The following is a 27,770-nucleotide window of genomic DNA, read 5'->3' as shown; positions in this document are numbered from 1 at the left end:
CTCTGCAACAGTCGCTGGCGTTCCCCAGGGTGCTCTTGCCAGCGTTCTCACCAGCATTTCTGCTGTCAGGTAACCAGGGGTCATTCCAAACAAGTACATTACTAACTCATATATCAGTGTTATCTTCTGTTATCTTATCCATCTGAGTGTTAACCCTCCATTTTCTCTCTCTGGAGAGCTTAGTGTTGGGACTTACTGTCTGTGAAGACAATGCCAGTTGTTGGTTTTGCAGCCTACCTCTTGAGCAATAGTTGTAGTTTTGTGTATTTAGTCAGTCTGCATTGTGTCAGCAGTACTGTTTTAGCTGTTTATTGTTTTGCCAAGACCTCTTTTGTTAAATCCTGAGGCTATGAATAAATAAACATCAAGATTCTCCTTTTTTTTTTGAGTTTCTACACAAGGGTCCTTCAGTTATCCTTGGACATCGTTACAGACATAATTACAGCACATTTATGAGCATAATGATTACAACCACAATTACAAATGGATGTCAACACATCCATTAAGAAATGGTATATCTCAGACTCATTATGCTCTTTGTCTGGCGCAAGCAACATCCTGCAGTAACATCAAAGCAGCCTTTGAGTCATTATGCACAAAGTGGGTGATATGGATACAATTCTTGTGTCGTAGTGTGTGTAATTTAACTATATATTGCAATATTTAAAGCATATACCTATAATGCCAACATGATTGTGACATCACAACTAGTGATGTCAAACTTTTGAATAATATTTGCATTTTCATATAATCAGGATTTTATCAATGAAAGAGAAGGACTAGATCTAAGCCTAAGAGCTTCTAATGAGGTAATTCAACTTTTCTGTGGAAAAACCATATAAGAAACAAAATATTATACACTTTTGTTAGACCTTAAGGATACACAGAATCCATTTGGGTGAGAAACACTCAATGTAAACATACATTTTGTTTGTTTACAAGAAAACTCCACAGGGCACCTTTAACTAGCTAATAGCTTTGCAGTAAATCCTATCATCATGAAGGATATGTTCTTCATTTTTTCTTGAAAAGGTTTTAAAGCAAACTAGTATTTTGTGCATCCCATTTATATAAATGATATAAATGACTATAATATAAAGTAATAGATATTTACAATCTCATGTCTATTATTTCTATTTCCACATTACTGCAGCCTACATTTTGGATGAAAATATGAAAAGATCTATTTTGTAGAAAGAAGAATATTAATGCACATTTCTATAAATGCTGCTGTATATGTAACTCTTGAAACCTATGATGATGAAGCTATGAAGAATAAAAGACTAAAAATATTTCCCTTTTTTCCCCTGTTTTCTTTTTCTTGGCCACATTGCTGTGGTATGGAACTTAGTCATAAAACTCTATGTAATCGTTGTGTAAAGCATGTGTGGACGTACTTCACACATACTGTCACAACACATTTTTGTTTACAAATACCAATGTCTGCGTGGAAAGTAGTGTATGCAGATTGTGCAAACACACATCTGGCTTCAGGGCAGCATGGTGGCTCAGTGGTTAGCGCTGTCACCTCACAGCAAGGTCATTACTTTGATTCCCTTTGATTCCCTGGAGTTCGTGTGGTTTCTGCCTAAAGACACATAACTCAGTCGAACAGGAGACTCACAAATGCCCTTGAGTATGAACGTGAGTGATTTTCTGACTTTGTGTTCTGTAATGACGTGATGATCTAATCGGAGCGTCTCCTTAATTCCCCACTCCACCTGCACCCCCATATGTCCCCAAATCACTCCTCACAAATCACACTCATGTTATGTACTAACACTGTCTTTCTTAATTTGTTGCACATTATTGTGTCCACACTGTGATTTAAGATATTTTTATATCTATATTTATATGGTTGTCAATTGCTGATGACATTATATTTAAATAATTTAAATAAAGTTTTAATTTTATATTTGCATGTCTATAATGTAGGACTCAAACATATTTTGCAATGTACTTTATAGAATGATCCTGCCATATCAAAATTTAATTGAATCTTTATTTTTTGTTTTTAGTTTAAATTGAAACTGGATATTATCTATTTTTGCAGTCGAATTATAAGATCTAGCTTCAGTTTGTTGAATGATCTCAAAGTCCTCATCTAGCTCCATCAGTTTGGGAGAGCAAACATTAGCAACTGCAGATAAAAATTCCGGTTCTTTAAAATAAGTCAAAAGTCACAAGACAATGGTCTATGTTTCCAACAGGGAACTGCTTAAACAGTCCAATTACCAAGCTTAAAATTCAGTTGTCCATGCCACCTACTGTATGGCTGAGTGATCATATCTGCAGCTATTAAGCAGTGACTCATTGAAATGATGAAGCCCTCTGAATAAGCTATAATTCTGATTTGTGCCTCTGGTTGTTGTTGCCCTCATTGTATTGTTACATTATCCAGTAGAATCGTGTTGAGAAACTTATCTTTATGATCCATAAAGATAAGTTTTCCGCTGCAAATTTACAATGGGTAAAATAATGTTGAAACCTAAGGCTACATACACTTTGCTACAATGTAGGCTTTCATTAGTCACTGTGCTACAGTAGCTAGGATGTGTCAGGAAGAAATATTGCTCTCAAATAATGACATATTAGGATCAAGCTACCCATATTATTTTCTGTAATGTACACAAAACATGTTCCTAACTCGTCCATATGAAACTCTCCAGAATCTTACAAATTGCTACACTTATTGATGCTGGTGTATATTTTAAATGTTACTGTTATTTAATTATTTGACTAGGTTGCTAATTTTAGGTCATATTTTTGATCTTGTTTGCAAATTTGTAGGTGATATCTGATAAATTTTCTCTTTCAGCAGGAACCAGAGACTTGTTTTACATGTGAAAAGTGAAAAATGCACAAAGTACATAATGCACTATTTCACTTTGCAATCTGCAAAGCTAATTAGCAAGACTCGGGATGAGCTGTGAACATTGGCTGTTCTGGCTTCATGTTAATGATCTTAGCAACTTCTGTACATGTTTTTTTTTTTTAATTAAAATGTAGTTTGTGTTTGATGGTTAATATGATTGAAAATAAAACTACAACAGTCCATGCTAGAACTATGACTGTGGCTAGGCACAAATGCACAAAAACTGACTTTAGGTCCTTCTAAATAATATTGTCATGCACATCTTAGACTGTATATGTTGTGCTGCTTAATTAGTGTTTAAATCTTAGTAAAATGCATCATGTTTTTCCATCTCAAGACAAACTGTGCTATCCAGGGCTGTATAACATAGAGCACTGAGCCTGAAGCCTTTAACTATGCAGCCCAGCTAAGCCATTCACTTGTTATAGCAATGTGGGTAAACACACTAGACTCAGCAGAAATATAGTGCAGCACTGAAATGAGCTGTGAGTTGAACTGTGATTTTGAATATTGAATGTATAGCTGCTCCACTTTTAATAGGTGGGCAATGCTGTCAAAACACTCTCACCATGAGCCAAATGTGTCACCTCCCTCAAGACATCAAAAGAATGTTTTCAAGTTGGTTAAAAGTTTTAACAAAAAAGAACATTAAACAGCTTTTTCCCCCAACAGGAGAATGTCTTACTTGTGCATTTTTTGAGCCCGGACCCTTTCTTCACGGCGTGACGGCTGAGTTTGCAGCTGAAGTTGTTCTCCCAGAACTCAGCAAACCAGATATTCCTTCTGTTGTTTTCCAGCGTTCGGCTGATGAAGTAACGATCAAACCCTAGACAGATCAATGGGTTCATTGTCATTGACACAGTCAGTGTCAGTGTAAAACAGTGTTGCACCCGGTGTGTGAGCCAGAGCTCTGATGTGTTCTACAGCATAACTGATTGAATACAGTGTATGTTCAATTTACTATATATGTTGCTTTGTTAGATTGAATTTTAGTTTTTAGATGTTTCATGATCAAATGATAAGTGTTAGGCATAGCAAAGCAAATGTTATTCTTCTGCAAACAGACAGAGCCCTGCCTAACAAGAAAAGAATATCCCAGAGAAATATGCACATGGTTTTATAATACAGGAAGATACAATGTTTGCACAGTGACCATCTCTGTACCTCTGATCGACTGGCGCTTGGGCAGGATGGTGACTGCTCCCTCTGCCATCTCCTCCTGGTGCACAACCGGAGAGATCTTTGAGCCCCAGCTGTCTGAACCCACCCAGATGAAATGACCTGTCTGGTTGGCCTTTTTAGCTGCATGGAGTAGCCGCCTGCAAAGGTGAGGAAACAGATGTTGCCATGGATAAGGTCAGCAACCCAACCAGCTCCACTTTGATTTTGTTTTGCAATTCATTACACAGTGGTCTGGCAGAGGCCGACTGAAATGTGTATTCCCACTTGCTTCTGTGCTGTCCACTGCTGTCGTTTTTTTTTTCTAATCTTCAAAGCTATGTTATGTAGCTATTACTAGGCCTTACCTGATATCGTCTTCATTGGCAAAAAGTATGACAACTCTTGCATTTGGGTTTTCTCTGAGTCGTCGGATGATCTTGTCAAACTCTCCCTGCTTGGGCTCCCGAGGAATCTTGACAGACTGGGAGATGCACACACCCCCTAAACAAACACAAGTTTATACATGTTATATGATAATTTGGAGAAACTGTAGAATAAAAACTTCACAGAATCAGATAAATCACAGATATATATATGCATACAGTTGTGAATTAAACATGAAAACATGACATATGACCATACAAATGTAGTTGTGTGAATTGAATTTAAATGTAATTAGATACTAATAAACAATCATAGCTGAGGTAATGAAATTGAGGGCTTTATGGCTACTTCACCTGTTTACACAGGGAATGCTTAGAAAACTGACACTATAATTGTGAAACACTGTGTTTCCCTAAAGAGTGATTGACCAGCAGAAGGATAATTGATTGCTGAAGGAAAGAAACAGCCTTGCTGCCCTCAAGACAACTTTAAGACAACATTCGCAAGATTTCAGAGTGAGACTTCTCCTTGAGCAAGACTTGGTTAGACACAATAACAAACAGTTAAAGTTAGTTAAAAGATTTATTTCTCTGTAGGGTTCTTTCCATAATGTTGTCAGACAGTTATAATAACAATCTGAGCCTGTCAGTGACAAAAACAAGCACTTTTAGTGGATGTACATTGACCCTGCAGCGCTCTCACTCAATACTGGACCACTTTCAAAAATCGTTGTCCCCATTAGTCACTTACATACAAAATGAAAAACTAGAGTCCAGGTTGAAAAATCCCAAAGTTTACATTTAAGTTTGAACGGGACAGACAGGATTTCTTACCTGGTCCCCACACATGCAAAGATTTTATATTTTGTCAGCAAAAAAGAAACTGCAATACTCCTGCATTGTGAGATGAGTAAAGACAAGGTCTGACAATGGTGAGCAGCAACAGCCAATGACAATTCATGATGAAACAAATCGTTTTTTAATTCGTTCTATCAGCAGATCAGACAACACATGCTGCCTTTGTCCAACCACTATCTCCTCTGAATTCATCATCTGGCCCTGTAAAAACATTTCTTTTTTTTCAGCATGAATTAGTGCACATGCTACAAATTTTGTAAGTTTGTCTTTCATCTTATGCTCAGTTTTAACATAAATTGTTTAAAGCAAAGTCAGGATAGAGGCCAGACAGCGTGATATCTACAGTAGATCCCTCATGACCAAATGCAAACACAAAATCTTTTAATGTGTGCCTGCCTGTGCTGCATCATTTGAGTGTGTTCATCTCTGCATAAACAAGAGAGGGAACTACATAACACATGAACTGTGTAGACATGCTAGGTTTTAAAAGTTGTGCAGTTTTCCTTCCCCACTTCAGATGTGCTATAGGTCCAATAAACACACTTTTACTATCTCTCATCCTGAAAATTAAACAATAAATTTGCAGACCTGTTGAATTAGTTCTTCTATCAGAACCACATTGCACTACTGCAGTTTGAGTCACGTAGTGTAATACATTTACTCATTATTTGTGGACACCAAGTACTTTGCAGCACTAGGAGCACATACATTCTTAGTATGGGTGACCACTGTGAGATAACTTTTTCTTCTATCTTTAATGCCATGCTGTACCAAGTGAAATGCCCAAAAACATACCCAAGGGTTAGTAGATTGTTTATCAGACTGACGTGCCATTTTGTTTTACTTCATTAATTCAGTTTGATGTCAGGTTCACCCAGTTTCTCTTTGGGAGAGGGAGTTATTTTGTTTTGTTTGGCACTAACCAATCAGTGATGTATCCCTCCCACTGGCTTAACTTTCAGTATAAACAAAAGCTGAGTTAGCGGTCTCTGAGAGCAGTTAATGTTTTTCACAGTGATTGAAGAAATCTGCCGATATAGGAGACATTTTTTCTGGAAGTTGACTCACAACAATGTGTTCAGCTTTGTCAATCTCATTCAAATTTGTAGCCATTGTAGCTCTAAGCAAGGCAATTTTAGTTGGTTGGTCAGCCCACTACTTTAATCCAGAATGAAATATCTCAACAACTATTGGATGAATTGCCATAAAATTCACAACAAACATTCATGGTCCCCAGAGGATGAAGCTTACTGGCTTTGGTGATAGCGCCACCATGAGGTTCACTTTTTTTTCGTACTTTCATTGCAATTCATTCATAATTTGATACATACACAAAATGCATATTTTCATGTCCTTGCAATTTTTTTTTGTATTTTAGACACCCGGTAATAAAAACAAGAAGAAAAAATATATATATATATAAATAAATAAATAAATAATGATAATAATAGTAATTGCATCCATGTATGCATATACCTGCATACACACAAGTATTTATCTGTGAATACATACATTTTATATGTACATACAATGTATATGTGTATCTACTCCTTCTCTGTAGATATGCTCTACTGAGCCGAAGATCTGCCTCTGTCCTTTTATAAATTCTTTTGTCAGTCTCAGTTTAAATAATTTCATAAGTTAATCGGTGGCCTTGTATCTCATCCACTTAAACGTCTTTTATACTCTGTCTCTTCATTCAACACCACATGTTATTCTCTCAATTTTTGAGATTTCCTGTACTGTTACTTTCCATCTTTGAACTGATGGAGTCGAGGGTTTTAGCCAATTTCTAGTTATTGCTTCAGGGCTGCGATACTGAGTATTCTCAAAATTTTGCATATAATTTCCATGCAAATTTCCTCCAATATTTAGAATTTGTTGTTTTATGAATTTCTCTGCATACTTGCTTCCATTCTTCTTCATTCAGCTGATCTCCTATTTCAGAAATCCATTTTTGTTGAAAGCTATTATTGGTGTCCATATTGTTCTCAAGAGTTTTATATATTTTTATATATTTAGTTTTTGATTATCTAGGTTGACACCCAAGTTATTGGTTATTGTCCAGGTTGAAAAATACTGAATACTCCCTTTAAGTGGTAATTAGCAAATGTCATCATGCTAACACGCTAAAGTAAGATATTGAACAAGGTAAACATTACACCTGCTCAAGGCACCATTGTACCTAAGCACAGCCTCACAAAGCCCTAGCATTGCTGTAGATCCGTATGGTGCCTTTCCATTACTGGGACTTAATGACCCGTAACCTGGAGCTTTCCATAACCTGAACCATTGAGAACTTCTAGGGCAAAGGTGGTCAACTGCGCTTTGCTTTTCCATTTTATTTTACTATCTGGGAAGGATTGGATATACGTAATTGTAAAGGTGAGTGAGCACCCACGAGCAAACCCAAGACTCAAGTACCTGGAACTTGATTTAGTAACCCCTCCTAAAGGAAGCTGAAATTTAGCTCCCACAACTTCCAGTCAGCTTCAGTTACGGGTCTAGTCCCCGTAATGGAAAAACACCATTTAAGTGTGCACCACAACCATAACCATAAACATTTTTTTGTTTATATTTTTATTTTTCCAGCACTATTTTTCTAAATCCTGTCTGCAAAGCTCTGATTTGGTGTTGATTCATGTGTCTGTAACCAGGCAAGATGATTTATAGATTTATAGATGCTGTTAATACAGCACCGAATTAGCCACCTACATCTCCTCTGTGGAAAATTCTCATCCCAGTCATTGTGCTCGGCGACTTTAACCATACCAACCCATCCACTGAACTCCCCAATTACAAACATCAGGTGACATGCCCCAGCAGAAGATCTAACACATTCAACCACTGCTATATTACAATTACAGGGCTGCCAACTCTCACGCATTGACCATGATACTCATGAAATTGACACTTTTCACATGCTCTCACGCCGCGTGTTCATTTTCTCACACAGTGGAAAACAAATTCATAACTGATAACATCACGGTGCGAAAAGAGAGCACTAACAGCGCATGGACAGACAAGACAGAATAGCACAGCGCACAGGAGGAAAGCGAGAAATACACACACCTGATACTGATACTTACCTCCCAGACAAACTCATTGAGTTCTATTGGAGGTTTGAACAGACTCCTGTTCCTCCTTACTCTCCTCCCATCCCCCCTCCACCCCCATCCATTCTACATCCAGGAGGAGGTGGTGAGGGCCATGTTCAGAAAAACAAACAAGAGGAAAGCAGCAGGCCCAGACAGGATCAGTCCAACTGTACTCAAACACTGTGCAGCTCAACTGGCTCCAATGTTTACCAACATTTTCAACACCTCCCTCTGACAATGCCACAGGGCTTCAAGGACTCAGTCATAATCCCTGTGCCAAAATCAATCAAGATCTCCTCTTGGCTCCTCTATTTGAAAATCTACACTACCCCTCTGATGGATACTTATCACTTTGCTTACTGAGCCAACAGGTCTGTTGAGGATGCTGTTAAACTACCCCTCACCTAACACCTATGCCCGCATCCTATTCATTGACTTCAGCTTGGCCTTAAATACAATAAACACAATCTCTTCAATAAACTACTCGATATGAATATTGTTCCCTGCATATGCCACCGGATTCGAAGCTTCCCGTGGAGAAGGCAACGGAGGGTAGAGATGAATAGCCTTTAATCACGACCTCTGACGCTCAGCATGGGCGCCCCCCAGGGTTACATTCTCTCCTGGTTCTTTACATCCTACCACAGCACAGTCTCCATTCTTAAAATATGCAACGAGACAACCATAACTTCACTCATAACCGACAACAACAAAGACCAATACCGTGAGGAGGTAGCCCAAGCAATCACTTGGTGCCTTGATAACAACCTCCAGCTCAACACATCTAAATCACAAGAACTCATTATAGACTTCAGGCTCAGCCCCCCTCCCCAAACCCCCATTCACATCTCTGGAGAACCCATAACCATCACTAACTCATTCAGATTTCTTCTGCATCAATACAGACTACATTACCAAAAAAAGCCCAGCAAAGTTTTGCCTAGGACAGCTCAAGAAATTAAAAAAAAAAAGTGAAACAAAGCCTCCTTCAGTTTTACACAGCCATCATTGAGAGCATATTTACCTCATCTGTAACAGTTTGGTACGGCAGCATGAACAGTCACACACATAAAAAACTGCAGTGCATAGTCAATAAATCATCCAAGATTATTGGCACCTCCCTCCTATCAGTTGAATCACTATCACAAACACACAATCAAAAGAGCAAAACAATCATCTCTGATCCCTCTCATCCTGCTCACCACCTCTTCCAGCTGATACCCTCTAGGAGGCACTACTGGTCCCCGCCCACCAAATCATCCAGTATTAAAAACAGTTTTTTTCCCCACTGCAACATGGACTCTGAACTCTGCTCACTAAACCTGCATTTAAAAGCTCTGTGTCAATTTTGTAAATATTGTCTGTAATTGCTGTCCAGTAGTAATCTGTGAATATTGTCAGTTTAGCTAGTCATGTGTCTAATGTGATGCTGATATCTTTATATGTTTGATGCTATTGACACTGTTGAATTGAGCCTCAGTGCTGTACTGAAAGCAAATTCCACCGACCTCGGTTGTGTGGCCATTAATAAATGATTGAAGGATTGAATGAAGAGTGATGCATGTTTGACCCTAAAAGTGATGCATGGTAACCCTAAAAATCACACTTTAACTGTCTTGACACTTTAAATAATCCTTCATTTTATGGCAGACTGCTGGAGGGAGTGTAACTTGGCTGCAGTCGTGAGAGCATTTCATCACTTCAGCCTTTGTGTGTGATGACCCACTTGTCCACTTGACTCAAACAGGCTCAATTATCAGTCATTCTGGGTACTTACTTAACTGATCCATGGTTTTAGATAAGTGAGAAACATGCAAGCCACGTTGTCACTTCGCAGTTTCTCACATGCCGCAGTCGTAAGTAAAGTTTATTTAATATAGCACCTGTCACAGAACAAGGTCACAAAGTGCTTCACAAGAGTAAAATTGTTAAAGAAATAAGACCATAAAATGCTACAATATAATATATAATAAAAGAAACAAACAATAAATCATAAGCAACAACATACCTTAAAAACATAAGAAGGAAAAACAAACATCAGGCACTCATGCTTGGAGCAGGAATAAAAAAACTCTAGTGTTAAGTTAAAAAGCCTTTATTCAACATGGCTGCTTACAATAAAAACCAACTGGTTTCGACCATAAAGGTCTTCTCCAGGGTACAAGGGCGAACAAACAACAAGCAAACATTTTATAAACTTGGCAGGGGGTGTCACCCAACCCTGATTATTGAGTGAATGCAGGTGGGTGACAGCAATCGGCTCACAATGAGAAGCCATGTTCAAGTACTCAAAAAGTATCCTGCACAGAAATGAGAAATAGATGACCAAAACAACATTAACATGATATGCATCAAATCAATACATTTTCAAAAATGATCAATCACTTAAATTATGTGACCATACACATGAATTCAAATGCATCTGTATGAAAAGTAAGGCCTGTGATCCAATTGTATTGCACAGTGCATTGCCTGATCAAATGTAACACCAAGATTTATTAGACTGTACAGCTGAAGAAAGGAACCCAATACACTGAGCAACCTAAGAGGACTATCCTGGTGTTATCTTAGGAATGTCTTCACTAAAATTAATGAAAACTAATAGTGACAAATAGCCTCTATGTCCAGCCACACTCATGCAGTCTGTCTTTGCCACAATGGCTGAGCTGCTTTCTTTTTCTGTTCTTTATTTATAGTGAGATGCCTTCCAGATAACAACAGACTTATTGTATGTCAGATCAAGGCAGTTGCATAAAATTTTCAAATCAAGACATTAACAACCTGCGCATGTTTTGTAATTGAATTATGTGAACACTGAATTCAGCACAAGTTGAATTATGTCACTGCAGCAAAAAGTGGACACAAAACTTTAATGTTTAAACTTATAAGCTAACAATAAGATTTAGATGCCTGCAAAGAGAAGATGTGCTTTTACAGAAGAGGAGATGTGATGTTTTAATGGGAGTTCATTCAGTCAGTCAATCAGGCAGTCCAACCAGCTTCTCTCTCCTTATGGTATGAGATACTAATTCAACTACTGTTTGGTAGACTGCAACTTTGCAACTGCAGAGACTAGATGTATAGCATCTTGACTTTTCTGTATACTGAGTTCAAGAGCTTAACACACTGCAACTTCAGAAAACACAAGCAGATAGGCTAAAAACAAGTATCCACTGTGAAATCATATTTAGAAACAGAAAAGCAACAACTGGAGCCAGTATCTCCAGTTATTTCAGAGTCAAGGTATTAAAACTGAAATAAACATTGGTAGCTCATATTCAAACTTCATTGAGGAGTGGCCAATGTTGTTTTATTTATTTACATATTTGCACTGTTTTTCCAAATATGTGTTTTCAAACTTTTTATCTTCATTTGCTTGTGCTTTTTCTATTGCTTGTGTTTTCTTAAAGCTGCACTAATCAATATATTTATATTATAATGACTATCTGTGATGTAAATGTAAAAATAGCATCTTTCAGCTCATTGTTTTGTTTTTCAGGCCCACAAATTTTAAAATCTAAAAACTGACTGCATATTTCCTGCCAGAAACCAAACAGCAGACAAAGTTAGCAACTAAATGGTGAATATATTGGAGTATTTAACAGCTAAAGAGTCAGATATTTCCCTCTGGAGTGGCAGAGCAAAACAGATCTAAAAAGAGAGTAAATATTGGACTTAAATCAGGTGGACACAAACACAACTTCAAAGGAATGATAATATTGTTCTATGTCTGCTGGATGAGTAAAGAAACAACTGTTTGCCAACACATTCACCATATCAATTTGTTCCACTGCCAACAAGTGGCCAAAAATATAAATAATTGCTGTGCAGTGTGTTGAGCTCTCTCGGCTGCTGTGAAATCATATGACCAGACTAATGAGACACAGACTGTACACATGACACTCAACTACATACACAGGGATGCTGTACAGTATATTGCATGGAATCAGCTTCATGTACCGTAATACCGTAACCATTAAAAGATCCTGGATTAAATCTGTAGGATGCTGAACTCCATATGAACTGACAAAGGCAGCAATTTTTGGTGTCACTTCCTTACTTCTGCCCGTATTTTACTTTAGCAACAGCCCATTTCCTATGTCATTGGTTTCAAGTAATAATTCGAGGTAAAACATACTGTAATTTCCTGCTTAAGTCAGGACTTGTAAAAACAGCAGTGAGCCTGCTAACCTTGCAGCAGTCCTATAAAAAAACAAAAAAAAAATGCCTGCTTTTAATCCCACTGCAAACTACAGTCTTCCTGCTCTGTGCTCTAATTTGAATACATTATGTAAAGACCTCTTTGTCAGTGAGTACAGTTGTTTCCTGAAGAAAAGGGAAAAAAATAGCAACACTGATGTCCTCATGCTGAATACTGATAGCACTAAATCACCAATAATGATCAGTTATTGCTGGATTAATGAGGATGCGCGTCACCTAGTAATTTGATGGAGGTCAGAACCGGATGGGATCACATGTAGATTTCATATGAACAGTGGTGGCTAATGACATTTAAAATGACAGTTGTGAGCTATTTACCATAATAATGTTCTCAATAGCTGTACAGTGGTTTTGATAATGAAATGTGAACAGCAGAAAAGTCACAAAAGTTCATGGAGGAGTTTAACTGACAACATATTCAAAAGAGGAAAACACTGTTTGATGCTAGGAAGTAACTCTATATTATAAATGCAGCAGGAAGGTAAAACCATCACAGGAAAAGACAAATCTTCTAGGTTTGCTGAAGGCTTGCTTTGCGTCAGCAGGTTGTTTTTGTGGATGTGTGAGGAGATTTGAAATAATCTCCCCTTGTAAATTATTCTCTTTTCCTACTAAGTGTACACTGTGTAACTTTAACTGTCTATGTGGGTCTGACATGTCAGGAAAAATTACTGTCCAATGATGGTGTATGTATTTCAAAACAAATTCCCAAGATATGTTTTCCCTTGCAAGTCCCATCAGTGTTCCTCATGGTATACTTTGATCTGTTTTGCTGTGTCCGTGCTCAGTTCATGTTCAATTAAACCAAAGAAATACAATAGTATTAGTTCTGAAAACACAATTTGTTGCTTTTCTGCTCCACTGAGTTTCCTAATTGTACATATTTCCCTTGCTATTTGTTCACCACACATGTCTTTTTATGTGCTTAGTCTGTGGAGCCACTCAAGTAAATAATTAACACGTGGAACATAACATCTTGACTTCTTTTTTCTTTCTTTTCTGAGCGTTGGTTGCTTCTGACTTTGTTGTTAGTGATAAAAGGACTGTTTCATTTTTGTGCTTTTGGAGCGTGGTTGGTTGGTTGATCTCAGACTTCAACTTGAAATATTATGTTGAATCAAGTGAGAGCATACTGTATATACTAGTTACATATCACTTATGCACAAATTGAAATAAGCACTTTCACTTTGGTCAATGGTATATGACCTGTGTCATATACTGTAAAATGATACATGCATAAGTACAATTTCGGATGCAAAACAGAAGGTATTAGTATCACAGTGATATTAATCCAGAATACATTTTCAGAAATAGAAAGGTGAAGTATAGGAATGATGTGCAATAAAAGCATGTAGGCTTTACCTTTTAAGTCTGTAATCTGTACTTTCAAACTTTTGGTAACATAAAAAAATAATATTGCAGACAGTTAAGTTGTTTTTTTTAATATATTTTTTGGGCTGTCCCACAGATATTTGCAGGACATGGTCTGTGTCAGAGTGCAGCAGCTAGAAAAACACAGCCCCAGAAAAATAAGTGAGAACTGAAAATCAATATCAAATTTAGTCATGTTTACCTTTGCCAAGCAGGTCATGTTTTCGGTTCTGTTTGTTTATTGGAAGGATATCTCCAAATATTAGGAGAGGTCAATGAAACTTCAGCCAAGGCCCAAGGAATCAGTGATTTGTTTTTGGTGCAAATCTGGATCCAGGCGCAGAACCAGGAATTATTTAAAGGATTACTAAAACATTGCAAGACGGGAAGTTTTTAATGTTCTCACAACTTTGTAAAGCACCACTGAATGACATTGAATGACATTGACTGACTTGACGTATTGTGTCCAATATACTGGTGCCTGGATATTATACTTTTTCTTCACACAGCTCAGCTTCACCAAAAGAAAAAAAGACATATAGCAAGCATGAAAATACCTATATGTTACTTTTTAGTACTGGCTGCTGTCACATAAACAGGTTTTGTTACAGGCCAATACAGGAATTCTTCATTTTAATGAACTGCAGCTGCGGTGAAAATAACATTTCCAGGAATGTTTAATTTGCTGAAGCACAAAGGAAGGAGCACAATTGGCTTCAGGCCTTTTGACATGTCAGTGTGAAAAGTGTTGAAGGCTGACATTATAGTAGATATTATTCAGTATTGTGTTTTGTCTCATTGAATGACTTCACACCATTTTGCCTTTGTAAAACTCCACACGCCATTCACAAAAACAAAGTCAAGAGTTGGACTCCCCCTCCCTAAAATTACTGAAATTAAAATCTGTAAAACAGCTGTGTTATTATAAAGGCTATACTGAACAGGGAAATATCATAATGTAAACGTGTGTTTGTTTGTATTTTCTCTGAATGTTTATGGCTTTGTTTTACTTCATATCATTGCTCACCATCAAATACTGTCACAGCATGATCTCTTGTAATGCCTTGATATATGCTCATAGTATTTATTGTGTCCGCTATGTTTATGATGAATACTTACATTTATACCTAAATTAAAGTACCAATTTCATGATAACATACTGCAAGGTTAGTCAGATACCTTAGTCCACAATAATACATCTATACATAAGTCTTTATTTTTTAACAATTTGTATTTATATAAATATATATATACATAATAGATATAATTATGGACCACCATTCTCCATTTATGTAATTTCTTGTTTCTAAATTGAGCCTTTTTAAAGCAAATTTTTCCCTTAAATTAAATCAATTATATTTTTTCTGAAAAACTTGAGCAGTTTACTGGACTTAAAATGACACCATTTGATGGCAGATAGAAGTGTGTTTGTCCATATAATTACTGTATAAAAATTCAACTTCATGTATAATATTCATGGGAACTATGGCAGCTAAGACTAAATAAAAACAGATCAATCATGTAGTCATGAGTGATTAAATGTCAAAATAGAAAAAAATGCTAAATGTATTATTGTTCTTTCTTTTTTTAGTTTAATGGTACTTTGGCAAACAACAAAGTGGTCCACTGTCTCCATCCATTGTGGTTGGAGGAATGGGACATTTTGATAAATACAGCCCGTTACAGCACAGCAAGAAAAAAATTCCTTTCTGTCGCCTCTGACTTTGTCAGAAACAGATATGTCAAGCGAAACATCTCTGTTGTGTTATCTGCTGGAAATTTGGCTTCACAGCATTGTTGTAAATTAAAATGGCTTAATTTTTTTACGCCCCGGATCAGCCCATCGTGGAGGAGTCAAAACCTGTGAGCGTTTGAAATTTTGACCTTTAGTTCGTATTTTTCATCCATCAAGCTAATCACTGTAATGTTTTAAACACCAGAACACAATGCCGAATTGAATCATCCCTCAAAGTTTTAGCAGCGTTGGATGTTGGTGGTGCCTGCCACATCACATTTAACTTAAAAATATGTGATCCTTAATTACGGAGCCCTCCATCAGGCAAGGGCATAACTTTGGTTTGAGAAGTAATGGGGACACAATAAAACAAGGGTCTTCCCTCAGGAAAAATTGTGACTTGAATCCAAATTCCAGCATTTTCCACATATATTTAGGGATGGTAACATATAACCTACCAGTAACTCAGTGCGGCTTCTCCCTACCTCACCCTCCCTGTCTTCCATAGGCACCCCCACCTCATCTGATCTCCGATATGAAAGCGGAGTCAAGTTATCCTATTGAGTCTAACGTTAAAGTAAACTAGCAACGAGAGAGACTATGCTCTTCATACATTGTTGACGGATACTTGCTGCAGTTTAAATTGGACTCATTTTCAAGTTCCATAGGTTAATAGAAAAATCATGCTGTTTTATAACCATCTTCAATATTTAGTTTGTCAAATCGCTTTTTCTCTCCTTTGGAAGTATGTGAAGGGCTGATGACTGTTTCGCTCACCAGCCAATGTTAGTAATAGTAGCAACATAACCTAGCAAGAGTGTATCTATGTTGGCTCAGTGAATGAGAAGAGGGGGAGGAGGAGTTGGAAGGGGCACTGGGAGCTTGAATGGGCACTGTTTCCATGTGGTCCTAGTGCATACAGTTTCTCCTGTTTTTTGTTTTTTGAGTTGTTGTTGTTTTTTGTTTTTTTTTAATATAATGTTAGTTTTCGGACTGTAAAAAGTGAAGGGGTCCAATACTTCTGAAAAACTATGTCATATGTCCCCTGTGACACCCTCCTAAATTACACCCCTGCCATCAGGACAATAAGTCTACACTTCTGAGTTATAACTAGAGATATCCCATTAACAGATAGATTGACAAGAGCCTTTCACTGCAATCCCTCTTTCAAAGTGCAAGACAAGAAAAAAACCATGGCTGCATAATGTTCTTTTTTTATTTTTCACCTCTCTTCTAAGCAAGGGCAGTGCTTCCAATCAAACCAATTGACTTCTCCCTGACCTCTTTCATATGACTACAGTCCAGAAACGCCTTAAGCAGAGCTGAATCTGCACAGTAAACCCTAAGAATAGGACTGCTTTAGACTGTGGCTTACCTAATTGACTCTGTAATAGTGTCATAGTTCAGTACCACCAAATTGAGTGAATTTTCAAGCATGCTTTGGCAACAGTGATACCCTGAAAAATAACAAAAAGGCCTCCCAATGCAGCTCCAAGTTTATTGCCCTTAATACCCAGAGAAGCAACAAACAGTGTTGAGCATTTGATACCATATCACCCTCTGTACTTAGAACAGACCGCTCCAAGCCAAATACATCAACATGTTAATAAATTAAACTATCCATCATGTTATAATCAATATTTTATATGAACAATGGGTCAAATGACTATGTGTAAGTAAAAGCAGTCACTCATTTGTTTTGGTTCACTCTCATCAACGTCATTTCCAGCAGGCAGCTGTTTCCAGCAAAAAGCTCTGACACTGTACACTACCCACCAACAAGAAACAACAGACGGACAAAGTTGTTGACTAGGTGGTCAACATGATGAAGCATTTAGCAGCTCAAGGGTAAAATGCTGTCTAGGCCGGAATCTAAAATGGTATTTTACATTTGAAAAAGATGTCTTATATTCAAGAACTAGACAATTACGTGTTGACAAAATCAGAAATCCTTTTTGAGTGGAGAAAGTACCACTGTAACAATGGCTCCAACAGCAAGTGATGCATTATGGGCCTTAATGTTGCTAGGTTGGCGAGTGTATTCAAGTCTGTTTATAGTGTGTCTTTTAGAGTCAGTCGGCACTAAAAGTGTTTTGTTAGCTGAGTTTAATCTGCAGAAGTTTCTGAAGGCTCATAACGTGTTTTTGGCCACGGAGGGAACAAACAAGTGAAAACAAGTCGAAAGAGTCTTCTGATGTCTTTTCTGTGGACACAGACCAGGGGTCCAAATCGTCTGTCAAGAATTACTTCCGTCACGGATGATGAGGAGCTCCAACAGACAAAAAAAGCCAACTACCAAAGTAATAATTTTGACCTCTTCCAAGACAGGTGAGAGTGTGTGACTGATACATGGCTACATAAATATGGAATTTATGTTGTGCTTTTATGGAAGTATTTCACTTTTACAAGATAAAACGCTTCAAGGATGAAGACTCTCTTTTCCTTGCATTGACAGTATCTCAGGAGAAAGGGTGTAAAAAGGGGAGTCATCTTATATTTGGGGCAGTACATTATATTTCTCAGGAGTTACTGAAGACCAAAACAAAGCTAAAAGGAGAGTGAATAATGGAATAACATTCGTCAGACTACAAACAAATACTATGTTGCTCTGTATCTGCTGAAACAGGCAACTACAGGCTAACATGTTTTGTAATGCCATATCAGCTTTATAAGGTCATAATTCAATATTTCAAACATGAAGGATGTTCAGCTTGTTGTAGAGATCTGCCTCCCCCTCATGCTCCTTTAAATAATCATCAAAGTTAATATTCATTAAACTTTTTTTTTTTTTAATCTGCACGTAGTAATCAAGGTTTTCAGTTCTCATTATGTTTGAATGAAGATTTTCTTTCCCCCAAAAAATCTCAGTGCTTAAGAAATTTCAGACAACTGGGATTTTCCTTTTAAATCTGCCTGGATCTCTTCCAGAGAGTGGAGAGTGGTTTTTCAAACCTCTGACCTGTCCTGTGTGAAAAGGGACTGCTGCTTACCTTCAAAATGTGTTAATTAAAAAGAGGGGAAAAAAATCCAGGTGCCATATGGAGGGAGGCTACCTAACAGGAGGCTCCTACTGTTTTGGAATTTCACTTTGCTGCTCTTCTCCATGTTTCTGTGGAGATGAGGTCATCTGGAGTGACAGGCTGACAATGATTAGGTAATAGGTCTTCACAGGCTGCTGGTGCTTTATAAATCTGCTCTGTTGGATCACACACGGCTCACTCACAAATTTGGCTACTCTGGTTTGTTTGTCCTTTCTTGTGTCAAATTGTGAAATTAAACTTATCGTCACTAGAGAGAAAAGCAATGAATCATTTTGTTGAAAAATAGTTCTTGTAGAGTGAACTCAAAGAAAATATTTGCTGGTATATATTTTTACTTAATATTTTATTGGTGCTATTGTGAGATATACTGTGAGTCAGAGGGAACCTGAAATAATGCAGAAAACCTCTTATAAGAGAAATGCTAAGCCTCAAGAAATGATACACAGCTGCTTGGGAGTATTTTTGCACCATAATTGATGTGCCACAAGCATAATTTCCCATCATTAGAGGGACCTGTTGCCTGGGAGCACAGGAGCTTCCAAGGAGGAAAATCCAAGCCCTTAAGCTGCCAATCCTGAGAGATAACAGATAACAGAGCTGCAGAATCACAACTGCAGAGATATGGGCAATATATGCGGACAACAAACAAGCCCATTTTGCCCATTCATTATGCTGGGTTGTAGAAATCATATCAAGCATACTGTTATACATAATGGATGCAGACCTGGAGGAACGTTTTCATAAAAACTCTGCAAAGCAGTGGAAAATAAGGGCAACCTCAAGACTGATGTGTGGTGACTGAAGTATTTTCAGAATGGCTGAATAATATGCCCGGTCTGTCTTCTCAGACACTCTTCAATCCTCAACTCCTTTTGACTTTGTGCCCCTGCAATTGTGCCTGTCCTAAAGAAAACCTTGGCTGCAGGAGATGAATGACCTCTGCCCATTTGTCATAATCACCATCTTGCCAATTAAAAGCTGACAAAACACTGGAGAGAGCGCAGCTGCAGCTTCTAATTGATTGATTGTTTTGCCTGTTTTTCTATCACCCTATAAGATGTTTTTATGACGTGACACTGACAGTGTTTCATTTGATTTATAGAAGACATCTTTAGCAGGTGCACTGATATGGGAAGGTGATATATACACTATTTGTGAATTATCCATATGGTATAAAAACCCTACTTGCAGTGGGAATAAAGCTGAAAAAGTCAAGTGTTTTGTTTTGCTAATTTGTTGCTGTGCAGTCCTTGTGGAAAAAGACATAGAGGTGGACAGAAATAATGCACAACTGAATAAATTTTCAACATGATTAGATATATGCACAATCTGAGGACTGCCCAGTGTGGGAGGTATTTGAAAGATTTTGTTGTTGTTGCCTCGTTCATGTTTTGAGAACTGTGTCCTGCCCTGAGGATGAGCTATTGTGTAGGCATTTTCCATTCATCTGGGATCTACAGTATATCTGCCAAGCACTTTGTGACAATTGCTGTTCAGAAAATTAATTTTGCTAAGAATATCTTTCATTAGAGAGCCATTTGTCATTCTGGGTTATGAGATGAATTTCAAAAAAGGATTTTGTGAAAGACTTGAAAAGAAGAGTGTTCTCAGTTTTTACATAAGTTTGATATGATATGAAGCATAACACAGCTTTGCTGCTTGTTTCTCCTCTGAGGCAAAAGGGAAAAACTGGAATTCTCCCAAACAAGAATTTTGTTTTGGATGGTTGGCTAGGACTGATACTGTTATTTTTAGATTGTTGAACCCTATGATCAATATTTTTGGAATTATATGGTGTCAAAGTTTGATCATTTTTTTGCCTAAGTTCATGGCTCCCTAACAATGTTATTTCAAGGTTCAATTCATTCATTCATAAAATCATGGGAATTACAGTTCTTCCATCCTAATCAACAAACACTGATTACAGAACATATGAAATAAATATCTATAAAATGTAAATTTTTGAAAGTGTGATAAGTCTGTATAAGAAGTTAGACACAAAGTATTGATTGGATATATTGGTAAACTGACATTAACAAACATACATACAGGGATGGACGAACAATAATAGGAATCATTTACAAAATTATGTAATCTAATGTCACAGCTTGAAATTAACAGTGAATTTATGAAGCTGACAACATTCTACAGTCACTCCATATAAACAAAAACAACTCTAAAATGACACCATGGTTCAACAATAAGGTTTGCCCAATTGCAGAGGGGAAGTAAAATGACACCTCGGGCTAGTAAATCTAGCAACTCACTTGGCTGACTGGGCAAGTGGTAAAAAAAAGAAAAAAAAAGAAAGAAATAATAAAATAAAAGATGTTTCAATCATTTTTTCCAATCATCGTTATATCATAAATTATGTTCTCATTCTCTGGCACACAGCATTGCCCCCTCCCCTTGCACGCATCGGAGAATATTGGCATGCGCCATTGGCCAATCAAGAACTGAGTAGGCCAGTAGTGTGATGCATGAAACAAGCATCCCTCAGGATTATGTGAACACTGTCAAAAAGAGGAATCAGTAGAGCATGTAATTTTTCACTGCCATAAATACAGAGCGAGAAACATTAAAGAGGGAAATCAGGAAGCTTGGAGTGGAAGAAATGAGTCTAAAAAGTGTAATTGCCATCGGGTTAGGGGGTCTATTCCATTATTTGAAAGAAACTGGGCTGATCAAAAGAATTTAGTGTTCAGTGACATACAGGGGATGAGTCATGCCATTTTTGATATGCAAGAATGTTGCTTCACATCTATGACATTCTGTGTCTTTGTTTTGTAAGATTAAACATGACAATTAACGTTAGTCTTTGTTATTTGATAACCGCTAATGAATAAAACAATTTGTATAGGGGCAAGTCAAAACTGACTTTAGGCAAGTAGATTTCTGACTCATTCACTCAACCAGGCAAGTGAAATAAAACATTACTGTTGAACCCTGAACTCTAATTAATTCCTTTAATGACCAGGTATTGCTATGGAAACCTGATCCACCTTTCACCTATCTGTACATTAAATTCGGATTAGCACAGTCTCAAATGCATGCATAATTGGAAACGCTGTTAAATGTGCCAGCAGGAAACAAAGACAGTAGCCATCCATCTCAGTAAAGAATACCCACAAAGTATTTTGGCAGCTCCCTCAACATGAAGAGTTGAAGAGAAGATTTTTACTGTGATCATGTGAGCAATAGACAGTAGCGTGGCACTTAGAGTGAGTAAAACATAGTCAGGATTTGTTTGAATTTTTGGAGGATTATCCTGGGCTAACAGTGCCAGATCTGTGAGACACATTATTCAGGTCACCAGTGATTTCTGCTTCAGGTTTAGTGAAACATGATAACTCTAAGACAGACTAATGATCTTTCTTTCTGAGGCAGACCCCAGGTTAGCTACTGTATTTAACATACTGTATTCTGGTTGGAAGTGGGATCACTTGCTCAGTCAATAGTCTTCTTGCTTCTGGAGACAAAAACATTTTGGTTGTTTTCAAATTAATTTATTATCAATGTATTTGTGTGCATCTTAGGGCTTGTGTGTATGTTTAATGTAGTACTTGTACGTGTAATGTACTAATCAGTAATCAGCGATAATCAACATAGGCTTGACTCACTGAAATCGTCTAACTGTCCTCAGTAAGTGTCAATTTGTATTCAGGTTTGTGAATCTCTAAATAACTGGTGGTTTAATAACAATCTCTGTTGAGATGTCCTTTTCATGTTGAATTGTCTTTGGAAAACATCCATTGTACACGCAGATCTTAATACTGCACTTAAGAGATAACGTTAAACAAAGAAGTATGTGTTGTCACTCACAAAAACAATCCCCGAAACAGTATTCTAGTATTCTAGGATTCTAGGATTCAGTGTTTTGTGTGCAGAAAGGAAAATATTTCACACACCCTGTGATGTTGTTAAGTGCTTGCCTGCACCAAACCAATTTTGTATCAAAGAAGCAAGATGAAAAGAATTCAGAATGACAGTGATATAATTTTCCCTGGAATCGCGTGAAGCAACATTTTCTCTGCAAATGCAGCATTCTTGATTCGCCACAATTCAAATGTGTTTTCCTGCTCACAAATATCACAGTGTACACAAATAAGCAATTTATAAACTATTCTTTATAATTTTAAAGTCTGATTTTCAGTTAATAACAAACCCTTTACAAAGTGTTTGTAATTGATTTAAATTACCTGCAATACCTTTTTTTATGTTTTATATAAGCTTAGAAAGTGTTTCTTTAGAAACCATGGCCTGTTTACAAGTATGGCCTCTCAGTGTTTAATGATGCTCACAGTAGCAGAGGGCCCGAATTCGTCTCTCTGTGTGTCCACTTTAGCCTTTATTCTACAGTATGATGGTATTATTGTGGTGAAGATGAAGAATTCTATGATGAAAGCTGTAAAATTACTCTTGTCATGTGCCACATGTTGTATAAGAAAAACATTTATGAAAGATAAGGATGTGTGCAAATATTTTAGATCTTTAACTGGCATTTGTATCATTCTATTGGATTATGCATTTATAAACATGTATATCAATCCAGTAAATAAATTATTATGAAATTGGTTACTTTGCTTTCCTTAATAATGGAAGTGTAACAAAAGATGTAAATTATCACATTATCAATGCACTAAAAATCTTGTTTTCTTTGTAGATGTTGTATTTGTATATTAGAGGGCATTTGATTTATAACTTTATTTATATTAATAAAAGGTGCCACATCAATAACGTTATAAATAAGGTCATTTCTGTTGTCTGGAGTTTGGCAGCTGGACGGTGACAGCAAACTGTTTGGAGAGATTTTAATGAGTGCATCAAACTGAAACTGTAGAAGTGAAGGGGACAAAAACAGGATTCTAATAAATGAGGGAGATATGTTCCCCCCATCATCTGTGGAAACCATGCCCTTTTTTATGAAGAGTGTAAATTCTAATCTATTCTCCAGTGTTTTGTTGTGAATAATGCCTCTGTATTTTGTCTGACCAATTGAACTAATAATACAAGATTATCAACAAAAATGGTTTCTGGGATATAATGCAGGTTTAGAGCAGGTGTACAGTCATTAACACATTTGCACATGGGAGCTAACCAATACTGCCGCTAAAATGGCTTTACATACATTTTTATACATGCTTATACTTTTCACTGTAATAGCGTCACTTGCCCAGCCTGCAAAGCTAAAGAATCTGGGTTCAGTCCTTTGCTCAGGCTCATGGTGACAATAGTTACAAAGTCAATTCTGCCCTCTGCAGTGAGTCCCAGCTCAAGTTAGTCTTCAAACTGGGAAACTTTCAGTTACGAGCTGGATTCCTTCATCTCTAGGCTACCGCTGTACCTCAGTTAATTTTTTCTTAATGCATACTGGCACATTAACTTGCCCTCAGCAAGAAACGTCTTGTCCATTCCTTACAGACACAATTCCACTCATTTCATATGGTATAAACAATATGAGTTAAGTCAGAAAATATGAGACTTTAATTTGCCGGTGGCCTGAGGGCTCACTACTGGAAGATTTTGATGTTCTCCTAGAGACATGGCATATCAACCACTCAGCCAACCCAGTTTATTTTTGTGTGCTAATTTGTGTTTAGTATGCACAATGTAGTAAAAATTCCAACATTATGACTGAAGGCCAACTGCAGATGAGCATTGTATTTAAAGATCATTTGGATTAGCTAATGTGCAAAATAGATTTGCTGTAGCTTTGTTTTAAATGGAGATTTAAATGTGTGCAGTGTCTACTGAAATATTAGTAATACTGACTGTCTACCTTATGAAGCCAGCTTTGCTGTCTGGACATATTATTGATGTTATTGCAGTGTGCCATATTTCTGGAAAAATCCAGATTCTATGCATGCTATTATTGCATTCAACAAAATCTCTATTTTCATTTATTTGCAAATTGGTTTGTGTGATTCCTGTGGATGGAAAAATTTATGGGCGTAGCTCCAACTTCAGAATAAGAGACAAATAAGTGGAGGTACCTTAAAAAAAAAAAAAAAAATCTCATTTGCATGCAGAGACAGATATTCTGCTTCCACAATGAAACACATGGAGATCTGACTATTTGATGCCTGCTTTATCTTTCAAGCCTTGTCAAGAATTCTGTGGAGAATTCACAGCAGAGTGCACTCATTGTTCATTTCCCAGTTCTACGATAAAAGAACACTTGATGGAGGAATACAGGGAAAACATAAAATGAATAACTTATGACTCCATGACATCTATGTTTCTATGGCAAATTACTTTAAAGAAGGGAGGTTCTATGTTTGGAAAGACACATGATGCAAAGAACCACAGTTTGTATCATGGTATCTGTTGTATTTATTAAAGCTTTCATCTTGTATGACTTGTCAAATGAGCAGTGACAGTGTTACTGTGGTAACCACCATATGTCACTACATATGTTATATACCTTTAAAACACTTGCTTTAGACTGCTTAACAGACTCCTGAATCATTATGCTGCTGCAGATACTGCAGACTTTCTGAGGTCTTAGACAAGGTGATACAGATTTACTTCGGCCTTGTGCTGCGGCACAAAAATGATGGTGGAAGAGGAGCGAGATGAGACAAGAGGATCACTATTTCACACAGATCACTATTTCACACAGAGCTCTGAAGTACACAGCCATTTATGTCTGTGTACTACAGAGATCTTGGACCAAATATGGTAATCCCAGATCTGGTCCCCTGGCCTGTGGAGCAGACTTTGTCAAGCAGGACTACAATTTCAAGTTAGTGGGTCAGCACAGTGGGATCTCTGTTAAAGTGGGCTAATCCCATGGACATAGTACTATACCTTGAGGCCAGCACCGCAGTCTAATCTGTATAGATACTGGGGAGCAGAAAAGCATAGAGAAGAAGAACCAGGCTAAGCTTGTACAGTCAGCCAAATTCATCAGCCAACACTTTCATGGATCATGAGAAGTGATAATCCTCCCATCGTTCCATTGTTTTGTAATTCTATTAAAGGTTTATGTCATTGCTTTTGGTGATAGCTTGCCAATCAAATCACACTCAGTCCAAATATATTTTTTAATCAAATCTCTTCCTCTATATTAATCATAAATTCTCTGTGAGCTCTAAAATAGCAGACCTGTCTTTTTTTTGTTCATCTATCACCCGGCGTTCAACAGTTTTATTTGACAGTAGGAAAAATGGATTTGTTCATTTGCTTTACACTGCCATGATATTTGACTGAATATAACCCCTATTCTTCAACAGAGCTGCCACATTCTGCAGAAACAATTCAACTGCCATAAAAAGCAGTGTCTTTTTCTCAACCGTCTGATGTGGAAGATGACACGTTCTGTAGTCTCTAAGTAGGGGAGCTTTTTACCGATGGGAGATTTCCCGACTGCCACAAGGATAGGCAGCACCTGTTGGTGGAAACACTGTTGCCTTATGCCTGTATCCTGGGTGACTGATGCTATTGTCAGTATTGAACAGGTGGATATACCTTTTAAAATTCATGAAAACTATTGAGCCACGCAGCGAGGAACAGACTGAAAGAAAGTGAATTAAATTGAGCCTTGCTCAGTCACTTTTGCTAGCCTTTAGACTTTGACCCATTCTGAATCATTTGTATATCTTGGCAGCTTGGCCACATAATTGATGCCATTCATTACATGATTGAGGGGGTTGTTTTTGTGAGGTGAGTGGAGGTAGCCAGACCATTGCTGGGAGCAACTTACACTGTAATGATTGATGGAAAGCGAGCTGCATAAATGCTGGAGTGCTGGTTGCCTAAATGCAAGTGAGTGTTACTCTCTATGCCAGCTTGGGGCGAAGCCATTAATAAACCCTGCAAATGATGATAGCTGTTGTATTGATTCTAGTTTGCACCCTCTATTCCACCAGCCCCTCTTGCTCCAATACTTTGCCACAGTAAACACAGGCATTGAAATTGTTGACCTGGGCTGTCTCTGCCATTGATCACAGCGTTGATGTTGGGACACCACATTCTTTGTTTGTGTGGTAGCTTAATCCATTCACAAAGCTTGCTGATGGTACAAAATGGATCAATACAAGAGGAAAAATGGAAGTATGAGATTAAAAATGATAGATTTATCCCTGAAAAATGTTGCAATATCCCACCCCACTCCTTTGCAACTGATTGACCTGCATATTATAAGCAAAAAATAGGAAATGTATGTTATGTTTCAAAACAAAATCCTGCAGGGAAACGGTGCACTCATATTATAGCAATATGTTTGTTTTCCGACATAAACAGTAAAGAATGAATAGTTACATTCTGATCAATTCTTCAACACACTGACAAAACAAATGAACAATGAAATTCCAGAGGTACAGAAGCTCACTAACTACTAGCTGATCAAACATCTGTTTCTCTGCATTCTGCAAACACTTCCTTTTTTCCAGCCTTCAGATCTGATCCTGCTTTGTCTCACCCACATGCCTCTCCCACCCTCTCCCTCCTTCTCCCTTCTCTGTGTTAAGCGCCTTGTCATTTGTAATGGAAATGACACACCCTGAGTCAAAGTGACATTATGTCAAAATTTTATCCTGTGATTCCTGCCAGGCTAAATCACTCTTGCTCTATCCCTCATTCAGAATCAAATTAGAAACACTCTCACAGAGCCTCTATAACTTCAAAAATACTCCAGTGTAATGTCTTCAATAACACTTGAAATCTTGAATGCTAGCCAATGTCTTTCCCTCAAGTTTTGCTGAGAGAGCTGCAAACTTCCATACGTCTTTAGTGAGGTTGAAGTCTGCCGGAGAAAATAGGGGGATTATGTTTAACTTTTAAATGGCAATAAACAAATGAAAGGCTGTTTGTTTTTCTCCCCTCAACTGAAATGGTTGCACAAAGGATAGACTTATTGCATTGCCTCAGCCTCCTGCTGTTTGTCTTGGAGACTGATGGGCAGCGTCACATTTTTATGAAGCTGTGAAAAGTATTTTCTTTTTAATCCAGGTCTCTTTAGGTCTAACAAGTGAAAAAGGAATAAAATAAGGAAAGTCAAAGTGAAAATGTTAAATGTGTTTGAAT

General features: G+C 37.4%; 1 protein-coding gene across 4 annotated transcripts in view; it reads right to left on the bottom strand.

Annotated features, from left to right (window-relative positions):
- The window catches only part of LOC137181157 (metabotropic glutamate receptor 4-like), a 166,731-nt gene that overhangs the window by 32,885 nt on the left and 106,076 nt on the right, over positions 1 to 27,770 (bottom strand). For all 4 annotated transcript variants that reach the window (XM_067586602.1, XM_067586603.1, XM_067586605.1 and 1 more), the window contains 3 exons: positions 4,402 to 4,537; positions 4,040 to 4,194; positions 3,561 to 3,701 (listed from right to left, as the gene is read on the bottom strand). In XM_067586602.1, the coding sequence (XP_067442703.1) occupies positions 3,561 to 3,701; positions 4,040 to 4,194; positions 4,402 to 4,537 (432 nt within the window). The remainder of the gene's footprint in view (positions 1 to 3,560; positions 3,702 to 4,039; positions 4,195 to 4,401; positions 4,538 to 27,770) is intronic.

This window comes from Thunnus thynnus, chromosome 4 (assembly GCF_963924715.1).
Source record: "Thunnus thynnus chromosome 4, fThuThy2.1, whole genome shotgun sequence".
Classification (NCBI taxonomy): domain Eukaryota; kingdom Metazoa; phylum Chordata; class Actinopteri; order Scombriformes; family Scombridae; genus Thunnus; species Thunnus thynnus.
The sequence above is the reverse complement of the archived record's forward strand: the minus strand, read 5'-3'. Positions and strand labels throughout refer to the sequence as shown.